The sequence below is a fragment of the Rattus norvegicus genome, chromosome 5 (assembly GCF_036323735.1).
Source record: "Rattus norvegicus strain BN/NHsdMcwi chromosome 5, GRCr8, whole genome shotgun sequence".
Classification (NCBI taxonomy): domain Eukaryota; kingdom Metazoa; phylum Chordata; class Mammalia; order Rodentia; family Muridae; genus Rattus; species Rattus norvegicus.
The window spans coordinates 33,177,870-33,204,527 of record NC_086023.1 but is presented as its reverse complement, the minus strand read 5'-3'; the positions used below and the strand labels follow the sequence as shown (position 1 = coordinate 33,204,527).

The 26,658-nt window shown below is 40.5% G+C and overlaps 1 protein-coding gene across 1 annotated transcript in view; it reads left to right on the top strand.

Moving 5' to 3' along the window:
* Positions 1 to 26,658, top strand: part of Necab1 (N-terminal EF-hand calcium binding protein 1) — a 220,630-nt gene that overhangs the window by 171,180 nt on the left and 22,792 nt on the right. Inside the window, 3 exon segments of the mRNA NM_022302.1 lie at positions 4,599 to 4,720; positions 14,842 to 14,918; positions 20,008 to 20,061. Of these exon segments, the coding sequence (NP_071638.1) occupies positions 4,599 to 4,720; positions 14,842 to 14,918; positions 20,008 to 20,061 (253 nt within the window).

Here is a 26,658-nt window from a genome sequence, read left to right as displayed (position 1 = left end):
GTCTGTTTCTTTCAGGTTCCAGTGGTGTCTCAGGCAGGGGTCCTGCCGCTCCTGGGCCCTCCCCCACGGTAGCCCAGAGGCCTTATACAGTTTCCTCTTGGGCCATGGATGTGGGCAGGGGTGAGCAGAGTTGGTGGTCTCTTCCGCTCTGCAGCCTCAGGAGTGCCCACCTGACCAGGCGGTTGGGTCTCTCTCTCACCGGGTCTGGGAGCAGAGAGCTGCTGCGGGCCAGGATCCGCGGGTGTCATGTTGGAGCATCTTTTAGGTAAATGCCCAGAAGTGATATAGCTGGGTCCTCGGGTAGTACTATGTCTAATTTTCTGAGGAACCACCTGACTGACTTCCAGAGTGGTTGTACCAGCTTGCAATCATTCTTAATGCTATAAATTCTCCTCTTAAAACTACCTTCACTGTGTTCCATATCTTTGGATAAGTTGTATATTCTTTTTCATCCAATTCTAAAAAGTCTTTAATTTTTTAATATCTGTCTTGACCAATTTTTCATTCAGTAATGAGTTGTTTAGTTTTAATGAGTTTGTAAACTTTCTAATGTTTCTGTTGTTGTTGATATCCATCTTTAATGCACTCATGATTGGCATTGTTGTTCTTATGGAGTTGCAGCCCCTTCAGCTCTTTCAATCCTTTCTCTAATTCCTCCAAATGGAGGTTCTCTTCTCAAAGAATGGATGTGAAAACAGGATCCATCTTTTTGAGGCCAAGATATATATGGTCAGGTAGTATGCAAAGTGTTTGAAATTCCTTGTGTGTGTTGAGACTTGCTTTGTGACGAAGTGTGTCATCAATTCTGGAGAAAGTTTCATGAGGTGTGTTTGAGTGAAATTTTCTGTAAAGATCTGTTAGATCTATTTGGCTTACAATGAATTCTATCATTTTTTCTGTTTACAATTGGGTTTTTATGCTGGTTTTTGTTTTTAGCTATTGTTGTTTGGGGGCTTTGTTGTTTTTCAGTTTTTGGGGGTGGTTGCTGGCTTGCGTATTTTTGTTTTTTGTTTGGATAATGATGATAAGACTCTATTAGCAAGAGTTGGATATTGAAGTTATCCACTATCTCTGTGAAGGTCAATGTGTGATTTTCGCTATAGTGATGCTTTTGTCTTGTTTGTTTCTTGGTTTCGTGTTGTTATTGTTGTTTTTATTGATGGTTTTGAAGTTGTGTATACTTGTGTGTGGGGAATAGATGTTAAGGATTGCAATGTCCTCTTGGTAGATTTTTCCTTTCACTAATTCTGATTAGTTTTGATTGAAGTCTATTTTGTCAGATATTAAAATGACTACAATGGCTTCCAATAGCTTACTTCATAGATCTATTTGCTTCAAATATCTTTTCCTATTCCTTCACCAGAAGATGATATCTATCCTTGATTTTAAGATATATATCTTGGCCTCAAAAAGATGGATCCTGTTTTCACATCCATTCTTTGAGAACAGGACCCCCTTTTTGGAGGAATTAGAGAAAGGATTGAAAGAGCTGAAGGGGCTGCAACCCCATAAGAACAACAATGCCAACCACCCAGAGTTCCCAGGGACTAAACTACTACCCAAAGACTATACATGGACTGACCCATGGATCCAGCTGCATATGTAGCAGAGGATGGCCTTTTTTGGGCACCAATGGAAGGAGAAGCCCTTGGTCCTGCCAAGTTTGAACCCCCAGTGTAGGGGAATGTCGGGGAGTGGGAAGGAGGAGAGTAAACTGGGAAGGGAACACCCTCATAGAAGAAGAGGAGGGGGATGTGATAGGAGGCTTATGGCCAGGAAACTGGGAAAGGGAATAACATTTAAAATGTAAATTAAAAATATCCAATAAAAGAAAAATAAATTTTTTTTAAAATGTAGATTCTAAAAAGATTGTTTTATAATTATAAGGAGTTTAATGCTGATATTTTAAATGAATGAATTTATACCTAAAATGTCATTAATTCTAATTTTGAATGTATAAAATACCTGCAGGAATCGCAAACTAAAAAAGAAAGAAAGAAAATTGAGACCACTGGTGTTGAGAGATATCAATGAGCAGTGTTTGTTGATTCCTTTTATTTTTTGTGGTGTATGTGTGTGTGTGTGTGTGTGTGTGTGTGTGTGTGTGTGTGTGTGTGTGTGTTGTCCTTCTTTTGTTTTGCTGGCCTAGGTTATTTCTTCCTTGTGTTTTCTTGTGATTAACCTCTTTAGGTTGGAATTTTCCTTCTAGCACCTTCTGTAGGGCTGGAATAGTAGGTATTGCTTAAATTTGATTTTTTTTTTAATTTTAATTTTTTTTTATTTTTTTTATTAACTTGAGTATTTCTTATATACATTTCGAGTGTTATTCCCTTTCACGGTTTCCGGGCAAACTTCCTTATGGGTGTTCTCCTCCCAACCCTCCCCCCATTGCCGCCCGCCCCCCACCAGTCTAGTTCACTGGGGGTTCAGTCTTAGCAGGACCCAGGGCTTCCCCTTCCACTGGTGCTCTTACTAGGATATTAATTGCTATCTATGAGGTCACAGTCCAAGGTCAGTCCATGTATAGTCTTTAGGTAGTGGCTTAGTCCCTGGAAGCTCTGCTTGCATGGCATTGTTGTTCATATGGGGTCTCGAACCCCTTCAAGCTCTTCCAGTTCTTTCTCTGATTCCTTCAACGGGGGTCCTATTCTCAGTTCAGTGGTTTGCTGCTGGCATTCGCCTCTGTATTTGCTGTATTCTGGCTGTGTCTCTCAGGAGCGATCTACATCCGGCTCCTGTCGGTCTGCACTTCTTTGCTTCATCCATCTTGTCTCATTGGGTGGCTGTATATGTATGGGCCACATGTGGGGCAGGCTCTGAATGGGTGTTCCTTCAGTCTCTGTTTTAATCTTTGCCTCTCTCTTCCCTGCCAAGGGTATTCTTGTTCCCCTTTTTTTTTTTTGATAGTTATTTTCTTTTTATTAACTTGAGTATTTCTTATATACATTTCAAGTGTTATTCCCTTTCCCGGTTTCCGGGCAAACATCACCCTCCCCCCTCCCCTTCCTTATGGGTGTTCCCCTCCCAAACCTCCCCCCATTGCCACCCTCCCCGCATAGTCTAGTTCACTGGGGGTTCAGTCTTAGCAGGACCCAGGGCTTCCCCTTCCACTGGTGCTCTTACTAGGATATTCATTGCTACCTATGGGGTCAGAGTCCAGGGTCAGTCCATGTATAGTCTTTAGGTAGTGGCTTAGTCCCTGGATGCTCTGGTTGCTTGGCATTGTTGTACTTTTGGGGTCTCGAGCCCCTTCAAGCTCTTCCAGTTCTTTCTCTGATTCCTTCAACGGGGGACCTATTCTCAGTTCAGTGGTTTGCTGCTGGCATTCGCCTCTGTATTTGCTGTATTCTGGCTGTGTCTCTCAGGAGCGATCTACATCCGGCTCCTGTCGGTCTGCACTTCTTTGCTTCATCCATCTTGTCTAATTGGGTGGCTGTATATGTATGGGCCACATGTGGGGCAGGCTCTGAATGGGTGTTCCTTCAGTCTCTGTTTTAATCTTTGCCTCTCCCTTCCCTGCCAAGGGTATTCTTTTTCCTCATTTAAAGAAGGAGTGAAGCATTCACATTTTGATCATCCGTCTTGAGTTTCCTTTGTTCTAGGGATCTAGGGTAATTCAAGCATTTGGGCTAATAGCCACTTATCAATGAGTGCATACCATGTATGTCTTTCTGTGAGTGGGTTAGCTCACTCAGGATGATATTTTCCAGTTCCAACCATTTGCCTACGAATTTCATAAACTCGTTGTTTTTGATAGCTGAGTAATATTCCATTGTGTAGATGTACCACATTTTCTGTATCCATTCCTCTGTTGAAGGGCATCTGGGTTCTTTCCAGTTTCTGGCTATTATAAATAAGGCTGCGATGAACATAGTGGAGCACGTGTCTCTTTTATATGTTGAGGCATCTTTTGGGTATATGCCCAAGAGAGGTATGGCTGGATCCTCAGGCAGTTCAATGTCCAATTTTCTGAGGAACCTCCAGACTGATTTCCAGAATGGTTTTACCAGTCTGCAATCCCACCAACAATGGAGGAGGTAAAGATACTTTTAACTTTTCTCCATAATCATTTAATACATTTAAAAAAAAAAAGAATGTCGAGTTCTGATAGGAAGATAAGTGGCACAATAAATACTTGCTAATAAATGTCTATGAAAATGGAGTGGAGGCACATTCAGTCATTTAGCTTTTTACAATGTGTGAATTTTTAGTAGAGTGGAACAAAAGTGTAAAATATTAATTAAGCAAAGAAAACTCCATAGGCATTCTCAAATTGATGCAAAACACTATACATCATAAACACACATTTTAGTTCTATTAAAGACTTGGCCAAGGATAGAAAGGCAGATTAGGTTACAAACTCAATTTTACTTGGGCTTAATTTTAAGAATAATGAAAATCCAGAACATTCTCATCTTTTCATCTGAATATTGTAATAACAATGAGCCCGGCTATCCAGTGCATATGTGCAGGCGGTATTCCTCCCACGTCACCATTAAATATCCCAGGAATCCCTAGCAGTTGATTCTTTAGGATCTCATCCTAGGAGAAGATACTGAAGCTCTGACAGTAAAGTTTAATGTTGACTCTTGTTTCAGGCAAGGGCCATCCAAGCCAGAAGTCTTGTCCATTCAATGGCCTGGAAAGCGATCCAGCCGCCGAGTCCAGAGACACAACAGTTTCTCCCCCAACAGCCCACAGTTCAATGTCAGCAGCCCAGGTAAGGCAGACTTCGACGCTCTTCCTCATCAAGTGGATAGATTAAAAACAGAAGCCTGGAATGCTTCCCTTTTACCAAACGCTTGTGAAACAAAAGAGGGGCCGAGCATTAGGAAGTGGGGAGGCAACCTCTTGCCAGTCCTATGAGATCCTAGCAGATGTGTCTCGATAGTTCACAGAGGGGTGGACACAGCAGAAAGCACTCCAGCAGCCAATTCCCAAGACACTTGCACTGTAGGGCACCCTAGTTCTGAACTTGCTTCTCCACCTCATACCTTCTCCCTGTCCAAGTCTCCTGAAGGCTGTATCATAAACTCATCGAGGAATGTCTTAGGATTAGCCATAGTCGGGGCTTCTGAAGAAGCTTGTCAGGCTAATTCTGACTAGTAGTTCTTTGAGTGTTACATGTTAACTATAACATTTACAGTTATCGTAAATTGTTCTGAAATATGCCAGCTCATGTTTGCCCAATATTCAGGCAATTATTGTAAATATGAATGTTTACAAGCGCATCTGCACTTGAACACACCAGTTTAACATTTAAGCGCATTCCATTTGACTGAAGATGTTGAAGTGCACTTTTGAACAGTCTTATTCTACCCCAAATCCTTACGCGATGAATGTGTGGACACATTCTTCCAGCTCACCCAGAAAAAAATCAATGCTCACAATAGAAAAAGATTTGTCTATCATCAAATGGATTGTTAGCCCATTTTTATTGTCAAAGAAACCCAAAATCTCAATAGTTACCACAAATATTTTCCTCTTCCTCATGAGTAGGCCTCATGAGTATGATTGGCTGTGGTTTGGACACTATTGGCCAGGCCCTTGGCTAAGTTCTGTGCTCCTAGTGTAGCATGTTTCCCTCCTGGTAAATGTCAGAAGTACAAGCAGCCAGACCAAAATTATATAAATACATTTGAACTACAGTGTTAGTAGTTCAAACTTTCCATTGGCCGAATGAGTCATGCCAATCCTACTCATCATACTATGAGGAAAACTATGTGCCTCATTGGAGCAAGAGCTATACATAGTTGCCCCTGCAAGACTTGCACAGGTGCTGTGCAGAAAGAGCAAGGAGTTAGCAACCAGATTCCAGACTGCTTCCACGGCTGGAACATGGCAGGGCTGGATTCCCAAGGCCAAACAGAGATTGTAGTATTTCCATTTTAACCATTTAGAAAGCACAGAGCTAGTGAGATGCCTCCAGGAGAAAACGTGTTTGCTGCCAAGCTTGATGCCCTGTTCTCCAGAGTCCACGTGGTAGAAAGTCAAACCCCGTAGCTTTCCCACAGGTTGTCAGCTTTTACATACATGCCTAGATAGATGGATAGATGGATAGATGATAGATAGATAGATAGATAATAGATAGATAGATAGATAGATAGATAGATAGATAGATAATAGATAGATAGATAGATAGATAGATAGATAGATAGATTAGATAGATAAGATAGATAGATAGATAGATAATAGATAGATAGATAGATAGATAGATAGATAGATAGATAGATAGATAGATAGATAATAGATAGATAGATAGATAGATAGATAGATAGATAGATAGATAGATAGGCAGGCAGGCAGGCAGATAGGAGTGATTATATTTTAGAAAAAAAAGTAGAAATTAGTTATGGCCATGCTATCCTGAATGTATCAATCACTTTTAATCTTAGATGCTAAGTAGGATGAGACCTGGTTAGCGCTTAGATGGGAAGGCATAGGTGAAGCTATAGTTCCCAGGGACTTTGATTTTTCTTAAATCTTTGTAGGCAATAAGTCAGCTTAGAAATATGCTACTTAATTTGCAAATTAAAAAGTAAACATATTGTGCTCACTTCGGCAGCACATATACTAAAAGTAAACATACTGGGTTTTTGTATCTAATGTGTTTTCTTTACATCTATTTCTAACACTTCCTTGATGCAGTGCCAATATTTTTGGTTTCTTTATTTTATAACTTGTTAGTGCATTTCTTCCTCTGAAAAGACAGATATAAAAGTATGTTTTGATACAAATCACTGTGCTTTACTTTTGCAATCTTAAAGATTAATGGGATTTACTCTGCTATTTCTACATGGAAAAAAGTGTCTTTTATAATTTAAGGCCTGACCCCATTTCTTTCTCTGCTAAAGCAAAGACTTAGAGCTGTGAATTCAATTTTGCCCTCATTTGAAGAAAAAGTAATGATTGGAACTTTGACAAGCACTTGTAAGACATCTTGAATGAGCTGTCATCAGCACATAGGAAGTTAGGATGCTCAGTCAAGGTTTCAGACCATAATATCTTCGGTTACATCTTTCCATAATAGTAGTTACAATGTTATTACAAGCACTGTTTACACAGTTTAAGGTGGTGTTTTTCTCTACAGTCCAGAGAATGATCTATTACAGCCATATTTGATTTCAATTGAATGAGCTTATCAAGTAAATAAAAAGTAAAAGAATAAAGACAGGGCCCGCAGCAGCTCTCTGCTCCCAGACCCGGTGAGAGAGAGACCCAACCGCCTGGTCAGGTGGGCACTCCTGAGGCTGCAGAGCGGAAGAGACCACGAACACTGCTCACCCCTGCCCACATCCCTGGCCCAAGAGGAAACTGTATAAGGCCTCTGGGCTCCCGTGGGGGAGGGCCCAGGAGCTGCAGGACCCCTGCCAGAGACACCGCCGGACCCTGAAGGAAACAGACCGGATAAACAGTTCTCTGCACCCAAATCCCGTGGGAGGGAGAGCTAAACCTTCAGAGAGGCAGACAGGCCTGGGAAACCAGAAGAGACTGCTCCCTGCACACACATCTCGGACGCCAGAGGAAAAAGCCAAAGACCATCTGGAACCCTGGTGCACTGAAGCTCCCGGAAGGGGCGGCACAGGTCTTCCTGGTTGCTGCCGCTGCAGAGAGCCCCTGGACAGCACCCCACGAGCAAACCTGAGCCTCGGGACCACAGGTAAGACCAAATTTTCTGCTGCAAGAAAGCTGCCTGGTGAACTCAAGACACAGGCCCACAGGAACAGCTGAAGACCTGTAGAGAGGAAAAACTACACGCCCGAAAGCAGAACACTCTGTCCCCATAACTGACTGAAAGAGAGGAAAACAGGTCTACAGCACTCCTGACACACAGGCTTATAGGACAGTCTAGCCACTGTCAGAAATAGCAGAACAAAGTAACACTAGAGATAATCTGATGGCGAGAGGCAAGCGCAGGAACCCAAGCAACAGAAACCAAGACTACATGCCATCATCGGAGCCCAATTCTCCCACCAAAACAAACATGGAATATCCAAACACACCAGAAAAGCAAGATCTAGTTTCAAAATCATATTTGATCATGATGCTGGAGGACTTCAAGAAAGACCTGAACACACTTAGGGAAGCACAGGAAAACATTAATAAACAAGTAAAAGCCTACAGAGAGGAATCGCAAAAATCCCTGAAAGAATTCCAGGAAAACACAATCAAACAGTTGAAGGAATTAAAAATGGAAATAGAAGCAATCAAGAAAGAACACATGGAAACAACCCTGGATATAGAAAACCAAAAGAAGAGACAAGGAGCTGTAGATACAAGCTTCACCAACAGAATACAAGAGATGGAAGAGAGAATCTCAGGAGCAGAAGATTCCATAGAAATCATTGACTCAACTGTCAAAGATAATGTAAAGCGGAAAAAGCTACTGGTCCAAAACATACAGGAAATCCAGGACTCAATGAGAAGATCAAACCTAAGGATAATAGGTATAGAAGAGAGTGAAGACTCCCAGCTCAAAGGACCAGTAAATATCTTCAACAAAATCATAGAAGAAAACTTCCCTAACCTAAAAAAAGAGATACCCATAGACATACAAGAAGCCTACAGAACTCCAAATAGATTGGACCAGAAAAGAAACACCTCCCGTCACATAATTGTCAAAACACCAAACGCACAAAATAAAGAAAGAATATTAAAAGCAGTAAGGGAAAAAGGTCAAGTAACATATAAAGGGAGACCTATCAGAATCACACCAGACTTCTCGCCAGAAACTATGAAGGCCAGAAGATCCTGGACTGATGTTATACAGACCCTAAGAGAACACAAATGCCAGCCCAGATTACTGTATCCAGCAAAACTCTCAATTAACATTGATGGAGAAACCAAGATATTCCATGACAAAAACCAAATTTACACAATATCTTTCTACAAATCCAGCACTACAAAGGATAATAAATGGTAAAGCCCAACATAAGGAGGCAAGCTATACCCTAGAAGAAGCAAGAAACTAATCGTCTTGGCAACAAAACAAAGAGAATGAAAGCACACAAACATAACCTCACATCCAAATATGAATATAAAGGGAAACAATAATCACTATTCCTTAATATCTCTCAATATCAATGGCCTCAACTCCCCAATAAAAAGACATAGATTAACAAACTGGATACGCAACGAGGACCCTGCATTCTGCTGCCTACAGGAAACACACCTCAGAGACAAAGACAGACACTACCTCAGAGTGAAAGGCTGGAAAACAACTTTCCAAGCAAATGGTCAGAAGAAGCAAGCTGGAGTAGCCATTTTAATATCAAATAAAATCAATTTCCAACTAAAAGTCATCAAAAAAGATAAGGAAGGACACTTCATATTCATCAAAGGAAAAATCCACCAAGATGAACTCTCAATCCTAAATATCTATGCCCCAAATACAAGGGCACCTACATACGTAAAAGAAACCTTACTAAAACTCAAAACACACATTGCACCTCACACAATAATAGTGGGAGATTTCAACACCCCACTCTCATCAATGGACAGATCATGGAAACAGAAATTAAGCAGTGATGTAGAGAGACTAAGAGAAGTCATGAGCCAAATGGACTTAACGGATATTTATAGAACATTCTATCCTAAAGCAAAAGGATATACCTTCTTCTCAGCTCCTCATGGTACTTTCTCCAAAATTGACCATATAATTGGTCAAAAAACGGGCCTCAACAGGTACAGAAAGATAGAAATAATCCCATGCGTGCTATCGGACCACCACGGCCTAAAACTGGTCTTCAATAACAATAAGGGGAGAATGCCCACATATACGTGGAAATTGAACAATGCTCTACTCAATGATAACCTGGTCAAGGAAGAAATAAAGAAAGAAATTAAAAACTTTTTAGAATTTAATGAAAATGAAGATACAACATACTCAAACTTATGGGACACAATGAAAGCTGTGCTAAGAGGAAAACTCATAGCGCTGAGTGCCTGCAGAAAGAAACAGGAAAGAGCATATGTCAGCAGCTTGACAGCACACGTAAAAGCTCTAGAACAAAAAGAAGCAAATACACCCAGGAGGAGTAGAAGGCAGGAAATAATCAAACTCAGAGCTGAAATCAACCAAGTAGAAACAAAAAGGACCATAGAAAGAATCAACAGAACCAAAAGTTGGTTCTTTGAGAAAATCAACAAGATAGATAAACCCTTAGCCAGACTAACGAGAGGACACAGAGAGTGTGTCCAAATTAACAAAATCAGAAATGAAAAGGGAGACATAACTACAGATTCGGAGGAAATTCAAAAAATCATCAGATCTTACTATAAAAACCTATATTCAACAAAATTTGAAAATCTTCAGGAAATGGACAATTTCCTAGACAGATACCAGGTATCGAAGTTAAATCAGGAACAGATAAACCAGTTAAACAACCCCATAACTCCTAAGGAAATAGAAGCAGTCATTAAAGGTCTCCCAACCAAAAAGAGCCCAGGTCCAGACGGGTTTAGTACAGAATTCTATCAAACCTTCATAGAAGACCTCATACCAATATTATCCAAACTATTCCACAAAATTGAAACAGATAGAGCCCTACCGAATTCCTTCTACGAAGCCACAATTACTCTTATACCTAAACCACACAAAGACACAACAAAGAAAGAGAACTTCAGACCAATTTCCCTTATGAATATCGACGCAAAAATACTCAATAAAATTCTGGCAAACAGAATTCAAGAGCACATCAAAACAATCATCCACCATGATCAAGTAGGCTTCATCCCAGGCATGCAGGGATGGTTTAATATACGGAAAACCATCAACGTGATCCATTATATAAACAAACTGAAAGAACAGAACCACATGATCATTTCATTAGATGCTGAGAAAGCATTTGACAAAATTCAACACCCCTTCATGATAAAAGTCCTGGAAAGAATAGGAATTCAAGGCCCATACCTAAACATAGTAAAAGCCATATACAGCAAACCAGTTGCTAACATTAAACTAAATGGAGAGAAACTTGAAGCAATCCCACTAAAATCAGGGACTAGACAAGGCTGCCCACTCTCTCCCTACTTATTCAATATAGTTCTTGAAGTTCTAGCCAGAGCAATCAGACAACAAAAGGAGATCAAAGGGATACAGATCGGAAAAGAAGAGGTCAAAATATCACTATTTGCAGATGACATGATAGTATATTTAAGTGATCCCAAAAGTTCCACCAGAGAACTACTAAAGCTGATAAACAACTTCAGCAAAGTGGCTGGGTATAAAATTAACTCAAATAAATCAGTCGCCTTCCTCTATACAAAAGAGAAACAAGCCGAGAAAGAAATTAGGGAAACGACACCCTTCATAATAGACCCAAATAATATAAAGTACCTCGGTGTGACTTTAACCAAGCAAGTAAAAGATCTGTACAATAAGAACTTCAAGACACTGAGGAAAGAAATTGAAGAAGACCTCAGAAGATGGAAAGATCTCCCATGCTCATGGATTGGCAGGATTAATATGGTAAAAATGGCCATTTTACCAAAAGCAATCTACAGATTCAATGCAATCCCCATCAAAATACCAATCCAATTCTTCAAAGAGTTAGACAGAACAATTTGCAAATTCATCTGGAATAACAAAAAACCCAGGATAGCTAAAGCTATCCTCAACAATAAAAGGACTTCAGGGGGAATCACTATCCCTGAACTCAAGCAGTATTACAGAGCAATAGTGATAAAAACTGCATGGTATTGGTACAGAGACAGACAGATAGACCAATGGAATAGAATTGAGGACCCAGAAATGAACCCACACACCTATGGTCACTTGATTTTTGACAAAGGAGCCAAAACCATCCAATGGAAAAAAGATAGCATTTTCAGCAAATGGTGCTGGTTCAACTGGAGGGCAACATGTAGAAGAATGCAGATCGATCCATGCTTATCACCCTGTACAAAGCTTAAGTCCAAGTGGATCAAGGACCTCCACATCAAACCAGACACACTCAAACTAATAGAAGAAAAACTAGGGAAGCATCTGGAACACATGGGCACTGGAAAAAATTTCCTGAACAAAACACCAATGGCTTATGCTCTAAGATCAAGAATCGACAAATGGGATCTCATAAAACTGCAAAGCTTCTGTAAGGCAAAGGACACTGTGGTTAGGACAAAACGGCAACCAACAGATTGGGAAAAGATCTTTACCAATCCTACAACAGATAGAGGCCTTATATCCAAAATATACAAAGAACTCAAGAAGTTAGACCGCAGGGAAACAAATAACCCTATTAAAAAATGGGGCTCAGAGCTAAACAAAGAATTCACAGCTGAGGAATGCCGAATGGCTGAGAAACATCTAAAGAACTGTTCAACATCTTTAGTCATAAGGGAAATGCAAATCAAAACAACCCTGAGATTTCACCTCACACCAGTGCGATTGGCTAAGATCAAAAACTCAGGTGACAGCAGATGCTGGCGAGGATGTGGAGAAAGAGGAACACTCCTCCATTGTTGGTGGGATTGCAGACTGGTAAAACCATTCTGGAAATCAGTGTGGAGGTTCCTCAGAAAATTGGACATTGAACTGCCTGAGGATCCAGCTATACCTCTCTTGGGCATATACCCAAAAGATGCCTCAACATATAAAAGAGACACGTGCTCCACTATGTTCATCGCAGCCTTATTTATAATAGCCAGAAAATGGAAAGAACCCAGATGCCCTTCAACAGAGGAATGGATACAGAAAATGTGGTACATCTACACAATGGAATATTACTCAGCTATCAAAAACAACGAGTTTATGAAATTCGTAGGCAAATGGTTGGAACTGGAAAATATCATCCTGAGTGAGCTAACCCAATCACAGAAAGACATACATGGTATGCACTCATTGATAAGTGGCTATTAGCCCAAATGCTTGAATTACCCTAGATCCCTAGAACAAACGAAACTCAAGACGGATGATCAAAATGTGAATGCTTCACTCCTTCTTTAAATGAGGAAAAAGAATACCCTTGGCAGGGAAGGGAGAGGCAAAGATTAAAACAGAGACTGAAGGAACACCCATTCAGAGCCTGCCCCACATGTGGCCCATACATATACAGCCACCCAATTAGACAAGATGGATGAAGCAAAGAAGTGCAGACCGACAGGAGCCGGATGTAGATCGCTCCTGAGAGACACAGCCAGAATACAGCAAATATAGAGGCGAATGCCAGCAGCAAACCACTGAACTGAGAATAGGTCCCCTGTTGAAGGAATCAGAGAAAGAACTGGAAGAGCTTGAAGGGGCTCGAGACCCCAAAAGTACAACAATGCCAAGCAACCAGAGCATCCAGGGACTAAGCCACTACCTAAAGACTATACATGGACTGACCCTGGACTCTGACCCCATAGGTAGCAATGAATATCCTAGTAAGAGCACCAGTGGAAGGGGAAGCCCTGTGTCCTGCTAAGACTGAACCCCCAGTGAACTAGTCTATGGGGGGAGGGCGGCAATGGGGGGAGGGTTGGGAGGGGAACACCCATAAGGAAGGGGAGGGGGGAGGGGGATGTTTGCCCGGAAACCGGGAAAGGGAATAACACTCGAAATGTATATAAGAAATACTCAAGTTAATAAAAAAAAAATAAAAAAAAAAAATAAAAAAAAAAAGAATAAAGATAAAGATAGACAGAGACAGACAGAGAGGGGAGATAGAAGAGAGAATATTATCAAGTTGAGCTCTCATGACGTCCCACAGAAACTGACTGAAGGAGCCTTGTTGTGGCAGCCAGCTGGAGTTGCTTATGCATAGTCCCAGTAGAGTACTCCCTTTTCCAAGCTTCCAAGTAAAAGAACAAATAGCAACATCTAAAGATGAGCTCATCAGACTGGGAAGCTGAGGCCATCAAGTGGAGTTCACGATTGAGCTTTCTCTTCGTGGATATGCGTCCCATATCTGAGGTTCTGGCTTTTCTTTTTCACTACAGGCACTCCTCTATCATGGGGAAACAATAAGAACACTTGTTGGCAATGCTTTACCTGCTAGCACCTCTCAAGGGCATAATGTGTTTACACTCGAGTTGTTCTAGTTCCTCCCTGCTGCAGTTAGAGAGCCTGCTCATCCCCACACAAGGAGACTTGGAGGACACTTTTGAAACGGACATGGCTGGGGCTGAAATGAGGAGGGAGGGCAATCCTACTTCTCAGTGAGCTGAAACAGCACATGACATGTTGCCAGTGTATGTATTACATGATACCAGATATACAGATCTGTATCTATGCACATATATATCTACATTTATACATATTCACGTATGAAGTATATATACATACTATATCCATATATATATATAGTGAGTATATTTCATATACATGAATATAGAACAACAGGCTCCAGTTTGCACTCTACTGTATACTTTTAAGACATGAGTAAAGTGTCCATGTATTTCCAGGTTAGTCAGTGGGAAAGGGCGTACCAGCTACCTTGCTCTTACACTTCTTTTGCATCAGAGCTCCAAATCAAGGGTCTGATTTGATCTATTCCTGCCCCTGCCTTACAGATGAGTTAAGAATCATGGCTTTCCTTCTTTTTCCAAAGAAAAGGATCTTACCAGATCATAAAAAGGGCTCAGCAAGATCTGTTCTCTTGAGCTTCCTGGGCTAGTATTGTACACAATATTTTTTTTAAAAAAGAAACTTTTTAAAGAAGCAGGAGAGGCTTGTGAACAAAGCCAATGATACAGGGATTTCTATGAGTTGAGTATTTAGAAATCACTTGTGGGATTCCTTTTTAGGACTGTGTTTAAAAGTCAGCGGCACTGTATTCTTCCTTCAGGGTGGAAGTTTAGATAACTAAGCACTCAACACTCTCAAAATTTAACATTCTGTCTTTGTGCTTTCCTGCCAAGCATTGTTAGAAGAAGACAATCAGTGGATGACCCAGATAAACAGACTCCAGAAATTAATTGATAGACTGGAAAAGAAGGTAGGTACCTCCCTCTCCCCCGCTCTCCCTCCCTCCCTCCCCCTCCCTCCCTTCACCCCGTCCTGATCCAGTTTCCTCACTTCCTGAATATCCGTCCATGGCTGCCTCATGGGTAAAATAGCGTTCATTATCTAATTGACTCTGGATGTCTGGTTGGTAGTTACGAGGCCTTGTTATCTGATTAGTTATTTGTTCGCTTATTGAAATAAATAGGACATAAATAGGAAAACTCAGAGTTACATTTAAAATAAGGTCCAAGGCTGATAATTAAATGAAGTCTTTAGCTTATGCTTGGATGATGCTAATCAATCTCATAAAGACATACAAGCGAGGTCTTGGGACTCTTTTAATTTAATTAGGGAGCAGGGTTATTCTTCGCTCAACTTCTAGATATCAACATACTAATTGACAATTTTAGTGTTAAGCCTTTCTAATAAGCAGGACTATGATGAAGACATCTTTGGAGCTACATTGATGTTTCTAAGTAGCATATCATTTTGGTGGGGTTTGGTTTGGTTTGGTGTGATGTGGTTTGGTTTGGTTTGGTGTGGTTTGGTTTGGTTGGTTTGGTTTGGTGTGGTTTGGTTTGGTTTGGTTGGTTTGGTTTGGTTTGGTTTGGTTTGGTTTTCAAGACCAGGTTTCTCTGTGTAGCCCTGGACTCACTTTGTAGATCAGGCTGGTCTCAAACTCAGAGATTCACCTGAGATTTGCCTGCCTCTGCCTCCCAGCTGCCAGTATTAAAAGCTGTGCCACCATCAAAAAGAGGCATAAATAAGATAGTTTTGTGGAGCTATTCAGTTTATATCAAGTGTGGTAACATTGTAACAATATATAGTAATATAGTAACAATACATTGTTACTATGCTTGTACAGTTTTGAGGGTAAAGGCAACTTTTCAGAAAGGGTGTAAGTTATGCTTTTAAAATGATCATGACCCAATTAAGAATTTAATTGTAAGTAATAGAAATCATCTTTCTAAATTAATAAGATTGAGAAGTTTCTAGAAGCGTATGGAAATGCTTACAAAATCAAGATATTCTGAGATGTGTGCCAAAGAGCAGCCTTGGCTTGGAGAGTGATTCTGAGGAAAGGATGTTGAGAGAGGTGAGACAAAGGACTCCAGGTCAAATTGTGGGTTACAAGCTTATGGCAAATGTTCTGCTATGGCTCCTTAGACAGCACTCTGTAGGTAGCTCTTGGCTCTGTGGTCTGCTCAAGACAGCTCTCTCTTGAGACAGCTCTCTCTTACTAGAATTTTTTTCCTAAAAGCTCTCTGGATAGTTCATGGATTTTCCAACCAAAGTCAGAAAAGCTGTTACTAAAAATTCTTGGATTTTCCAACCAAGTCAGAAATCCTGTTAGAAAATTTCTAAAAGTATTTCTTGGGTTTTCAGATCAAAGTCATAAGCCAGGGAACATTCCGAAAGAGTTGTGTTCCCTCCTCAGATAGCCTTCTCTGGATTGCTGCTAGAAAACATTCTGAAAGAATGTTTACTTTCTAAGTAATTCTTGGGAATTCTAACAAGAAATTCTGTTAGAAAAAAAAATTCTAATGAGCTATGAAAAATTCTAAAAATGAACTGCTATCACTCTATGCTGGCTCATCTCATGCAGACCAAAAGCTTGGTCTTTTATCTTTATATATCAATTCAGTCATTTATTCCAGATTCCTTCTTTTTTTTTTTTTTTTTTTTTGGTTCTTTTATTCGGAGCTGGGGACCGAACCCAGGGCCTTGCGCTTCCTAGGCAAGCGCTCTACCACTGAGCTAAATCCCCAACCCCTCCAGATTCCTTCTTAACCCTCTTGACCTTAGCCTCTTGACTCTTGGAAAAAGGACAGCAAGTACGTTTTGTTGTTTTTTTTTTTTTTTAACATTGCAAAAGAACTCAGAGACCTGCCCACCTTGGTAAACTTAGCTTGGTAGGATCACCACTCTCTAAATCTCTTTATTTCATTCCTTAGTATCTTTCTGAGAAGCTGGCTCATGGTGCAGCTGCCTCTGTTCCTTTAGGTCTATGAAGCTCCTTATACAATTCCTATTCCACCCTTACATTTTTACACAGTTGAGAAATTATCTTTTTTTGAACTCATGTTTTCAGAGTTCTTTTCCACAGCCTTATGGGCTGTCCTGAAGGTCACAGCATTTTACTATTTTGCTAATACATTAGACACACCCTCTCCTCCCAGACTCAGGCTGTTTGTTGGTGTTGTTAGGGTCACATGATAGCATCTGAAAGAAAGGGAGGGGATCATTCTAACAATCTCAGACCACTGCATTGATAGGAGAAAAGGTAATTCATGGGAAAGAAAAGTGTTGGAATAAATGTTGATTGACTAACAAACGAACATTTTATTTGAAGTAAAGTTTTAGTAGACAAAGAAGAAATCAATAGGAGAAGGCAGTGAAAACACACAAGTGGAGAACCTTAGCTGAGTCTTTCACTTAGGGAAGCAGTGAGAACATGGCGAATTGGTGCCTGATCATGATGGGCATCAAGTAACAGATGTTTGGGTTTGGTATGGAGAACAACCAGACACATTTATTATTTTTTAACTTATAGACGAAGACATAAGTTCTTTTTATAGAAAACCATGCAGAAAGATAACACACTTTGTTAAATCAAGATCAAAACAGATTAAAACAAGAAAAGACGTGGCTGAGAGCTGAAGAAGTCATCTCCGACAATGATATCAGTTTCTGCTTTGTGTACCTGAACTCAGAGATGGAGCCATACTAAGTAAGTGAATGGAAATGAAAGCCTTAGGAGATTAGAAGTGGAGTTAAGAGCACCACCAGATAGAGAGGTATGGGGGAAAGGGACATAACTGGCAGAGGATTTCAGCCCATCAGAGAGCACTCACAGAAATGGGAGAGACAAGTGATAGGCCATTTTTGATGCCATGAGCACCTCACTGCTTCTGGGCAGCTGACTTTCTGGGTGCATCAATTTCAATGTACAAAAGAAAAAGGTATCTTTAATGGCCAGTAAGAGAGGTCAGGCTGGCAAGTCAGGTCTTACAGCTAGCACCACAAAGGCGAAAACTCGAGGACTAAAGATAGGGAAGGTTGCTGAAAACAATGTTCTCTCTGTACAGGAATAGCCAAATCAGAGGGAAGCAACCAGAGGGATAGCTCAGTCTTTCAGTCAGGGCATCTTCATTGACATTGGTCTCCTTTTGTAGCAAACACATGAATTATAAACTATCAACTTTCCTCTTTCCTCTTATGAGAACTGAATTGACAACTGGGACTAAAGGAAAACTAGTGGCCATGAATATTAATTTTCTGATTTTGGAAGTCCTGGAAATACCAGACCCTGTTTTGAAAAAAAACAAACCAATGGAAAGACAAGTGTGCCTGTGTTAAATAAGTGTAGATTCTTTTATAGAACAAATATCTCTTTTTGAAGGAGCTTTGAAGTTCCAAGCAAAACTGTCTCTTCTTGCTGTATGAAATGTGTACGGTTCTTTTTTCCTGAAATGGCTTAAACTTTAGCAATACCTTTCTCCCTGTTTTAAATCAAAGTGTTGTCACATCCCTTTCTTTCCTGGACTTTTGTCTCTCTCTTCTCCCATGAAATGGTTTTATTGTGAGAGCAGCATCCCAGAGACTTGCTGAAAGCCTAGGCCTCCAGCTGTGTGGTGCTCAGCGTGAGCTGTCTTAACGAGTAGTGGAGCACTACGGTTCAGTTTTCTTGTGTGACTTATTCTGTACTGTGCTGAATTAGGTTTCCAGAGAAAACTATCCAATTGCCAAGCCATGGCTAAGTGCATGTCATTTCACTGCTGACTCCCTTGTTTCCTGTGGTTGTTAGCATTGGATTTGATCTCCCTGTTAAAAGGAAATGTACCTGAGGCAGAACATACATTTCCCCCTGTCTCCTAAGTATTTATGATAATCCTTCCTAGACTATAAACTAAACATAATTCCATTCAAGGGGTTGGAGGTTAGTAATATTTGTGATTCCTCTCAATTTTTTGGGATTTTGTTTGGTCCTTTCTCATCTCCATAAGTAATAGTGGAAAATGGGGATGTGCTGAAGGTATACCCATGAATCTATACAAAATACTTTCAGGGCCAGGTGATGGCTATAGCTGTAAAATGTTCGCCATGCAAAAATGAGAGCCTCAGTTCAAATACCCAGAGCCATGGGTACCAGGAGCACCCATGAATGCCATCATTCAGCTACTCTTTAATTCTGCAATGGCTACCTACTGTGTGCCTGGCAACATCTGGCAATAGCAGTGCAGAAATGCTTAAAACAGGTAAATCAACTTGGTCTCTAAAAAGACAGACAAAAATATACGAAAGTATCTAAGAAACAAAAGCCAGATCATGAACTTCAGCTGAACTCAGAAGTCAGCTATGTGAGTAGATGCAAAGCTTACATACTTAAACAGAGTGGTCTGAGAAAGTCTGTGTAAAGGATGCTACTTTAAAACTGAGTGTGAAAGACATACTCTGTGGTGTGTACATGACTATACACACACACACACACACACACACACACAGAGAGAGAGAGAGAGAGAGACAGAGACAGAGACAGAGACACAGAGAGAGAGAGAATTTTAAATTTTTAAAACTCTTTATTTTTAACAAATATTAGTAGTATTTTCATTTATTTTTCAATTCTCCAATTTTAGTAAGAAAAGCTTGTGCTGGAACTTAAAAACATTATTACAGTAGAAAAATATTTATAATGACCTCCCAAGGAAGGGAAAGATGTGATAATACTCACAATAAAGGCAGTAGCCAGTGAAGCTAGACATGCTAACTTTATCCCTCCTCTGAATGCATTTCTACTCCCATCCCCCTTGATGTCTGATGACATCACTGAAGTGAAAGCAGTAACAACTTGGACATATCATAAATAGCTCCTTAGAATGGACTTTTAATTATGATGTAGTATCGCTTTATTAGAACAGCTCAATTTTTAAAATGAGAATGGGTCTATCTCCCTTCAAATAAGAAAGTTCTCTGGGCTTGATAAAAGCCATGGAACAAAACATATGGTTTTATGCTGGTTGATTTTGTTAGCTAATTGGCATCTTTTCCTTTTTCTCTGCCTTTTCTTCCTCTGACTGAAGGATCTGAAACTTGAACCCCTGGAAGAAGAAGTTATTGAAGAGAACACTAAACCTGTGAGTGGTTTCCATCTCAATTTTTCAGAAACACTGTGAAGACAAAACTTACTTTCCTCAAAATCTAGTACCTCAATGCTAAATTGAAACTTAAGGGATGAAGGGACACATTTCACCTCTTCTAGATTTACCATGGCATTTATTATCCTAAGTATTAGTTGTTGCTTCCAATAAGAAGAAAAATTTCATGGCATGCAAAAAAACATTAAGATAAGGCTGTCATTTGTTACTAGTTACTAAACTCCAGGAACACGGTTCTCATAGAGATTTCAGAACAATCACAATTCCCAAATAAGCTCCTTCGCTCTTTGCTTAAAAGTCTTCTTTTGCTTGGCTAACTTGGATTTGTGAGGACCTAATGCTTCACATTAAGCCCTAGTTGCTCATGTGAATAGCTTGTCATGTACGAGGTGCAAAAATGAAGTTTTTATGCACATATGAGACAGTGGCTTATTGCATTATTGCATTATTGAATATGAGGCAGAGAAGGACAGCATTCAGATGTTACCATAAAGAAATGTGGTAAACACCACTAGGTTGATTGTGGTAAAGACCTAAGCTGAAACCTAGTCCTTGTATATCACGGTATCTCCAGCATTTAGTTTAAATCTGGGGGTCTGTGAAATACTAAGAGATCAAATCATTAATCTTCAAGATAGCCACATGGGGCTATACTATCAGACTCATTTCATAGTTGAACAAAATAAGGTGCAGAGAGAGCTAAGTTTACAGCCGAACTGCTGAAGTTCAACACTGAACTTACACTCAACACGCTAGTAGCACTGTCAATGCAGTATCTCTCAGATTTCTTGACGGAGCTAAGCAGCAGATTCTGACAATAATACACGAGGCAATAGGTCTCATGTGGGAGGTTTGTTAAAGGGAGTGGAGAGGGGGGACACAGAGGCTGCCTCTGGGAGGAGGAAAGGAAGAAGGGGTAGGGGAAGGAAAAACGTGGCTTTTTTTTTCTTTTATTAACTTGAGTATTTCTTATATACATTTCGAGTGTTATTCCCTTTCCCGGTTTCCGGGCAAACATCCCCCTCCCCCCTCCCCTTCTTTATGGGTGTTCCCCTCCCCATCCTCCCCCCCCCATTGCTGCCCTCCCCCCAACAGTCTAGTTCACTGGGGGTTCAGTCTTAGCAGGACCCAGGGCTTAGCAGCACCCCTTCCACTGGTGCTCTTACTAGGATATTCATTGCTACCTATGAGGTCAGAGTCCAGGGTCAGTCCATGTATAGTCTTTAGGTAGTGGCTTAGTCCCTGGAAGCTCTGGTTACTTGGCATTGTTGTACATATGGGGTCTCGAGCCCCTTCAAGCTCTTCCAGTTCTTTCTCTGATTCCTTCAACGGGGGTCCTATTCTCAATTCAGTGGTTTGCTACTGGCATACGCCTCTGTGTTTGCTGTATTCTGGACGTGGCTTTTAATCGGGCAACGTGGTGCATGCTCAGGAGGAGCTAAGACAGGGCAACTATGGGAATGTTTTGCCTCTGGGCAGCTAGTGATGACCCATCTTGTCAACAAGTCCCTCCTGACGGCCAGAAATGTGCCTGACTGCTAACATTGTCACAGGGTCCCCTTGGCTGGCCCGGGAGGTGCCTGATTGCTAACATTGTTTGGGGGTGGGGTGGGGGTTCCCCTCGGGCTGGTGGAGGAGGTGCCTGATTGCTAATATTTCTTACCACTGCAGTAGAAGGCTGTGGATTAACAGGTGATTTTTTTGTTTGTTCGTTTGTTTGTTTGAAATTTTTCCATCATGAGAATAGAGGGTTTTTTTTTTTTTCCATCATGAGAGTATTTGGCAGGCTTATTTAAACATAGAAAATCTAGACATTATTGTATCTAACTTTCTGAGCAGCTAACCATTACATCATGATAAATCCAAGATGTGTCATTCATTCATTCATTCATTCATTCATTCATTCATCCTAAAACCCATTTCCCCCATCATCCCAAAGTAAGAGAAGTAAGGTATTTTTAGTGGTTTGTTTTTTTTTTTTTTAGTTGGTTGTTGGTTATTTATTGGTGTACTGGTTTCTGCTCTAGCTGGTGATGTGAACCTGGGAAAGCAGGCCTAAAATTGAATCAGACTAAAGTTTCATGCAATAGGCGAGTTTATTCAGAGCATGAAGCAATTTATACACTCTAACAGTTAAGAAGAGTGACCTGAGTAAAGTGCACAATCACAAGGACAAGTTTCACGTGGCAAAAATGTGTGTTTCCATAGAGGCACATGAATAAACACAGCTGAAGTTAGCTCACCCCTGTCTGCTACAGGTAGGGGAGTAGAAAAGCACATTTCAGGAATAGTTCTATGCTTAAAAAAAACTGAGGTCACAAGACTCTAGTGTTGTTTTCATGTAGTTTTTGTTTGTTTTTGGTTTGATTTGGTTTGGGGGGTTTTTTGTTGCTGTTGTTGTGGTTTGTTTATTTTTGTTTTTTTTTTATTTTTTTTTTTTATTAACTTGAGTATTTCTTATATACATTTCGAGTGTTATTCCCTTTCCCGGTTTCCGGGCAAACATCCCCCTCCCCCCTCCCCATCCTTATGGGTGTTCCCCTCCCAAACCTCCCCCCATTGCTGCCCTCCCCCCACCAGTCTAGTTCACTGGGGGTTCAGTCTTAGCAGGACCCAGGGCTTCCCCTTCCACTGGTGCTCTTACTAGGATATTCATTGCTACCTATGGGGTCAGAGTCCAGGGTCAGTCCATGTATAGTCTTTAGGTAGTGGCTTAGTCCCTGGAAGCTCTGGTTGCTTGGCATTGTTGTACTTTTGGGGTCTCGAGCCCCTTCAAGCTCTTCCAGTTCTTTCTCTGATTCCTTCAATAGGGGACCTATCCTCAGTTCAATGGTTTGCTGCTGGCATTCGCCTCTGTATTTGCTGTATTCTGGCTGTGTCTCGCAGGAGCGATCTACATCCGGCTCCTGTCGGTCTGCACCTCTTTGCTTCATCCATCTTGTCTAATTGGGTGGCTGTATATGTATGGGCCACATGTGGGGCAGGCTCTGAATGGGTGTTCCTTCAGTCTCTGTTTTAATCTTTGCCTCTCCCTTCCCTGCCAAGGGTATTCTTTTTCCTCATTTAAAGAAGAAGTGAAGCATTCACATTTTGAGCATCCGTCTTGAGTTTCGTTTGTTCTAGGGATCTAGGGTAATTCAAGCATTTGGGCTAATAGCCGCTTATCAAAAAGTGCATACCATGTATGTCTTTCTGTGATTGGGTTGGCTCACTCAGGATGATATTTTCCAGTTCCAACCATTTGCCTACGAATTTCATAAACTCGTTGTTTTTGATAGCTGAGTAATATTCCATTGTGTAGATGTACCACATTTTCTGTATCCATTCCTCTGTTGAAGGGCATCTGGGTTCTTTCCATTTTCTGGCTATTATAAATAAGGCTGCGATGAACATAGTGGAGCACGTGTCTCTTTTATATGTTGAGGCATCTTTTGGGTATATGCCCAAGAGAGGTATAGCTGGATCCTCAGGCAGTTCAATGTCCAATTTTCTGAGGAACCTCCACACTGATTTCCAGAATGGTTTTACCAGTCTGCAATCCCACCAACAATGGAGGAGTGTTCCTCTTTCTCCACATCCTCGCCAGCATCTGCTGTCACCTGAGTTTTTGATCTTAGCCAATCGCACTGGTGTGAGGTGAAATCTCAGGGTTGTTTTGATTTGCATTTCCCTTATGACTAAAGATGTTGAACATTTCTTTAGGTGTTTCTCAGCCATTCGGCATTCCTCAGCTGTGAATTCTTTGTTTAGCTCTGAACCCCATTTTTAATAGGGTTATTTGTTTCCCTGCGGTCTAACTTCTTGAGTTCTTTGTATATTTTGGAAATAAGGCCTCTATCTGTTGTAGGATTGGTAAAGATCTTTTCCCAATCTGTTGGTTGCCGTTTTGTCCTAACCACAGTGTCCTTTGCCTTACAGAAGCTTTGCAGTTTTATGAGATCCCATTTGTCGATTCTTGATCTTAGAGCATAAGCCATTGGTGTTTTGTTCAGGAAATTTTTTCCAGTGCCCATGTGTTCCAGATGCTTCCCTAGTTTTTCTTCTATTAGTTTGAGTGTGTCTGGTTTGATGTGGAGGTCCTTGATCCACTTGGACTTAAGCTTTGTACAGGGTGATAAGCATGGATCGATCTGCATTCTTCTACATGTTGCCCTCCAGTTGAACCAGCACCATTTGCTGAAAATGCTATCTTTTTTCCATTGGATGGTTTTGGCTCCTTTGTCAAAAATCAAGTGACCATAGGTGTGTGGGTTCATTTCTGGGTCTTCAATTCTATTCCATTGGTCTATCTGTCTGTCTCTGTACCAATACCATGCAGTTTTTATCACTATTGCTCTGTAATACTGCTTGAGTTCAGGGATAGTGATTCCCCTTGAAGTCCTTTTATTGTTGAGGATAGCTTTAGCTATCCTGGGTTTTTTTGTTATTCCAGATGAATTTGCAAATTGTTCTGTCTAACTCTTTGAAGAATTGGATTGGTATTTTGATGGGGATTGCATTGAATCTGTAGATTGCTTTTGGTAAAATGGCCATTTTTACTATATTAATCCTGCCAATCCATGAGCATGGGAGATCTTTCCATCTTCTGAGGTCTTCTTCAATTTCTTTCCTCAGTGTCTTGAAGTTCTTATTGTACAGATCTTTTACTTGCTTGGTTAAAGTCACACCGAGGTACTTTATATTATTTGGGTCTATTATGAAGGGTGTCGTTTCCCTAATTTCTTTCTCGGCTTGTTTCTCTTTTGTATAGAGGAAGGCGACTGATTTATTTGAGTTAATTTTATACCCAGCCACTTTGCTGAAGTTGTTTATCAGCTTTAGTAGTTCTCTGGTGGATCTTTTGGGATCACTTAAATATACTATCATGTCATCTGCAAATAGTGATAATTTGACCTCTTCTTTTCCGATCTGTATCCCTTTGATCTCCTTTTGTTGTCTGATTGCTCTGGCTAGAACTTCAAGAACTATATTGAATAAGTAGGGAGAGAGTGGGCAGCCTTGTCTAGTCCCTGATTTTAGTGGGATTGCTTCAAGTTTCTCTCCATTTAGTTTAATGTTAGCAACTGGTTTGCTGTATATGGCTTTTACTATGTTTAGGTATGGGCCTTGAATTCCTATTCTTTCCAGGACTTTTATCATGAAGGGGTGTTGAATTTTGTCAAATGCTTTCTCAGCATCTAATGAAATGATCATGTGGTTCTGTTCTTTCAGTTTGTTTATATAATGGATCACGTTGATGGTTTTCCGTATATTAAACCATCCCTACATGCCTGGGATGAAGCCTTCTTGATCATGGTGGATGATTGTTTTGATGTGCTCTTGAATTCGGTTTGCCAGAATTTTATTGAGTATTTTTGCGTCAATATTCATAAGGGAAATTGGTCTGAAGTTCTCTTTCTTTGTTGTGTCTTTGTGTGGTTTAGGTATAAGAGTAATTGTGGCTTCGTAGAAGGAATTCGGTAGTGCTCCATCTGTTTCAATTTTGTGGAATAGTTTGGATAATATTGGTATGAGGTCTTCTATGAAGGTTTGATAGAATTCTGCACTAAACCCGTCTGGAACTGGGCTCTTTTTGGTTGGGAGACCTTTAATGACTGCTTCTATTTCCTTAGGAGTTATGGGGTTGTTTGACTGGTTTATCTATTCCTGATTTAACTTCGATACCTGGTATCTGTCTAGGAAATTGTCCATTTCCTAAAGATTTTCAAGTTTTGTTGAATATAGGTTTTTATAGTAAGATCTGATGATTTTTTGAATTTCCTCTGAATCTGTTGTTATGTCTCCCTTTTCATTTCTGATTTTGTTAATTTGGACGCACTCTCTGTGTCCTCTCGTTAGTCTGGCTAAGGGTTTATCTATCTTGTTCATTTTCTCAAAGAACCAACTTTTGGTTCTGTTGATTCTTTCTATGGTCCTTTTTGTTTCTACTTGGTTGATTTCAGCTCTGAGTTTGATTATTTCCTGCCTTCTACTCCTCCTGGGTGTATTTGCTTCTTTTTGTTCTAGAGCTTTTAGGTGTGCTGTCAAGCTGCTGACATATGCTCTTTCCTGTTTCTTTCTGCAGGCACTCAGCGCTATGAGTTTTCCTCTTAGCACAGCTTTCATTGTGTCCCATAAGTTTGGGTATGTTGTACCTTCATTTTCATTAAATTCTAAAAAGTTTTTAATTTCTTTCTTTATTTCTTCCTTGACCAGGTTATCATTGAGTAGAGCATTGTTCAATTTCCATGTATATGTGGGCATTCTTCCCTTATTGTTATTGAAGACCAGTTTTAGGCCGTGGTGGTCCGATAGCACGCATGGGATTATTTCTATCTTTCTGTACCTGTTGAGGCCCGTTTTTTGACCAATTATATGGTCAATTTTGGAGAAAGTACCATGAGGAGCTGAGAAGAAGGTATATCCTTTTGCTTTAGGATAGAATGTTCTATAAATATCCGTTAAGTCCATTTGGCTCATGACTTCTCTTAGTCTGTCGACAGCACTGTTTAATTTCTGTTTCCATGATCTGTCCATTGATGAGAGTGGGGTGTTGAAATCTCCCACTATTATTGTGTGAGGTGCAATGTGTGTTTT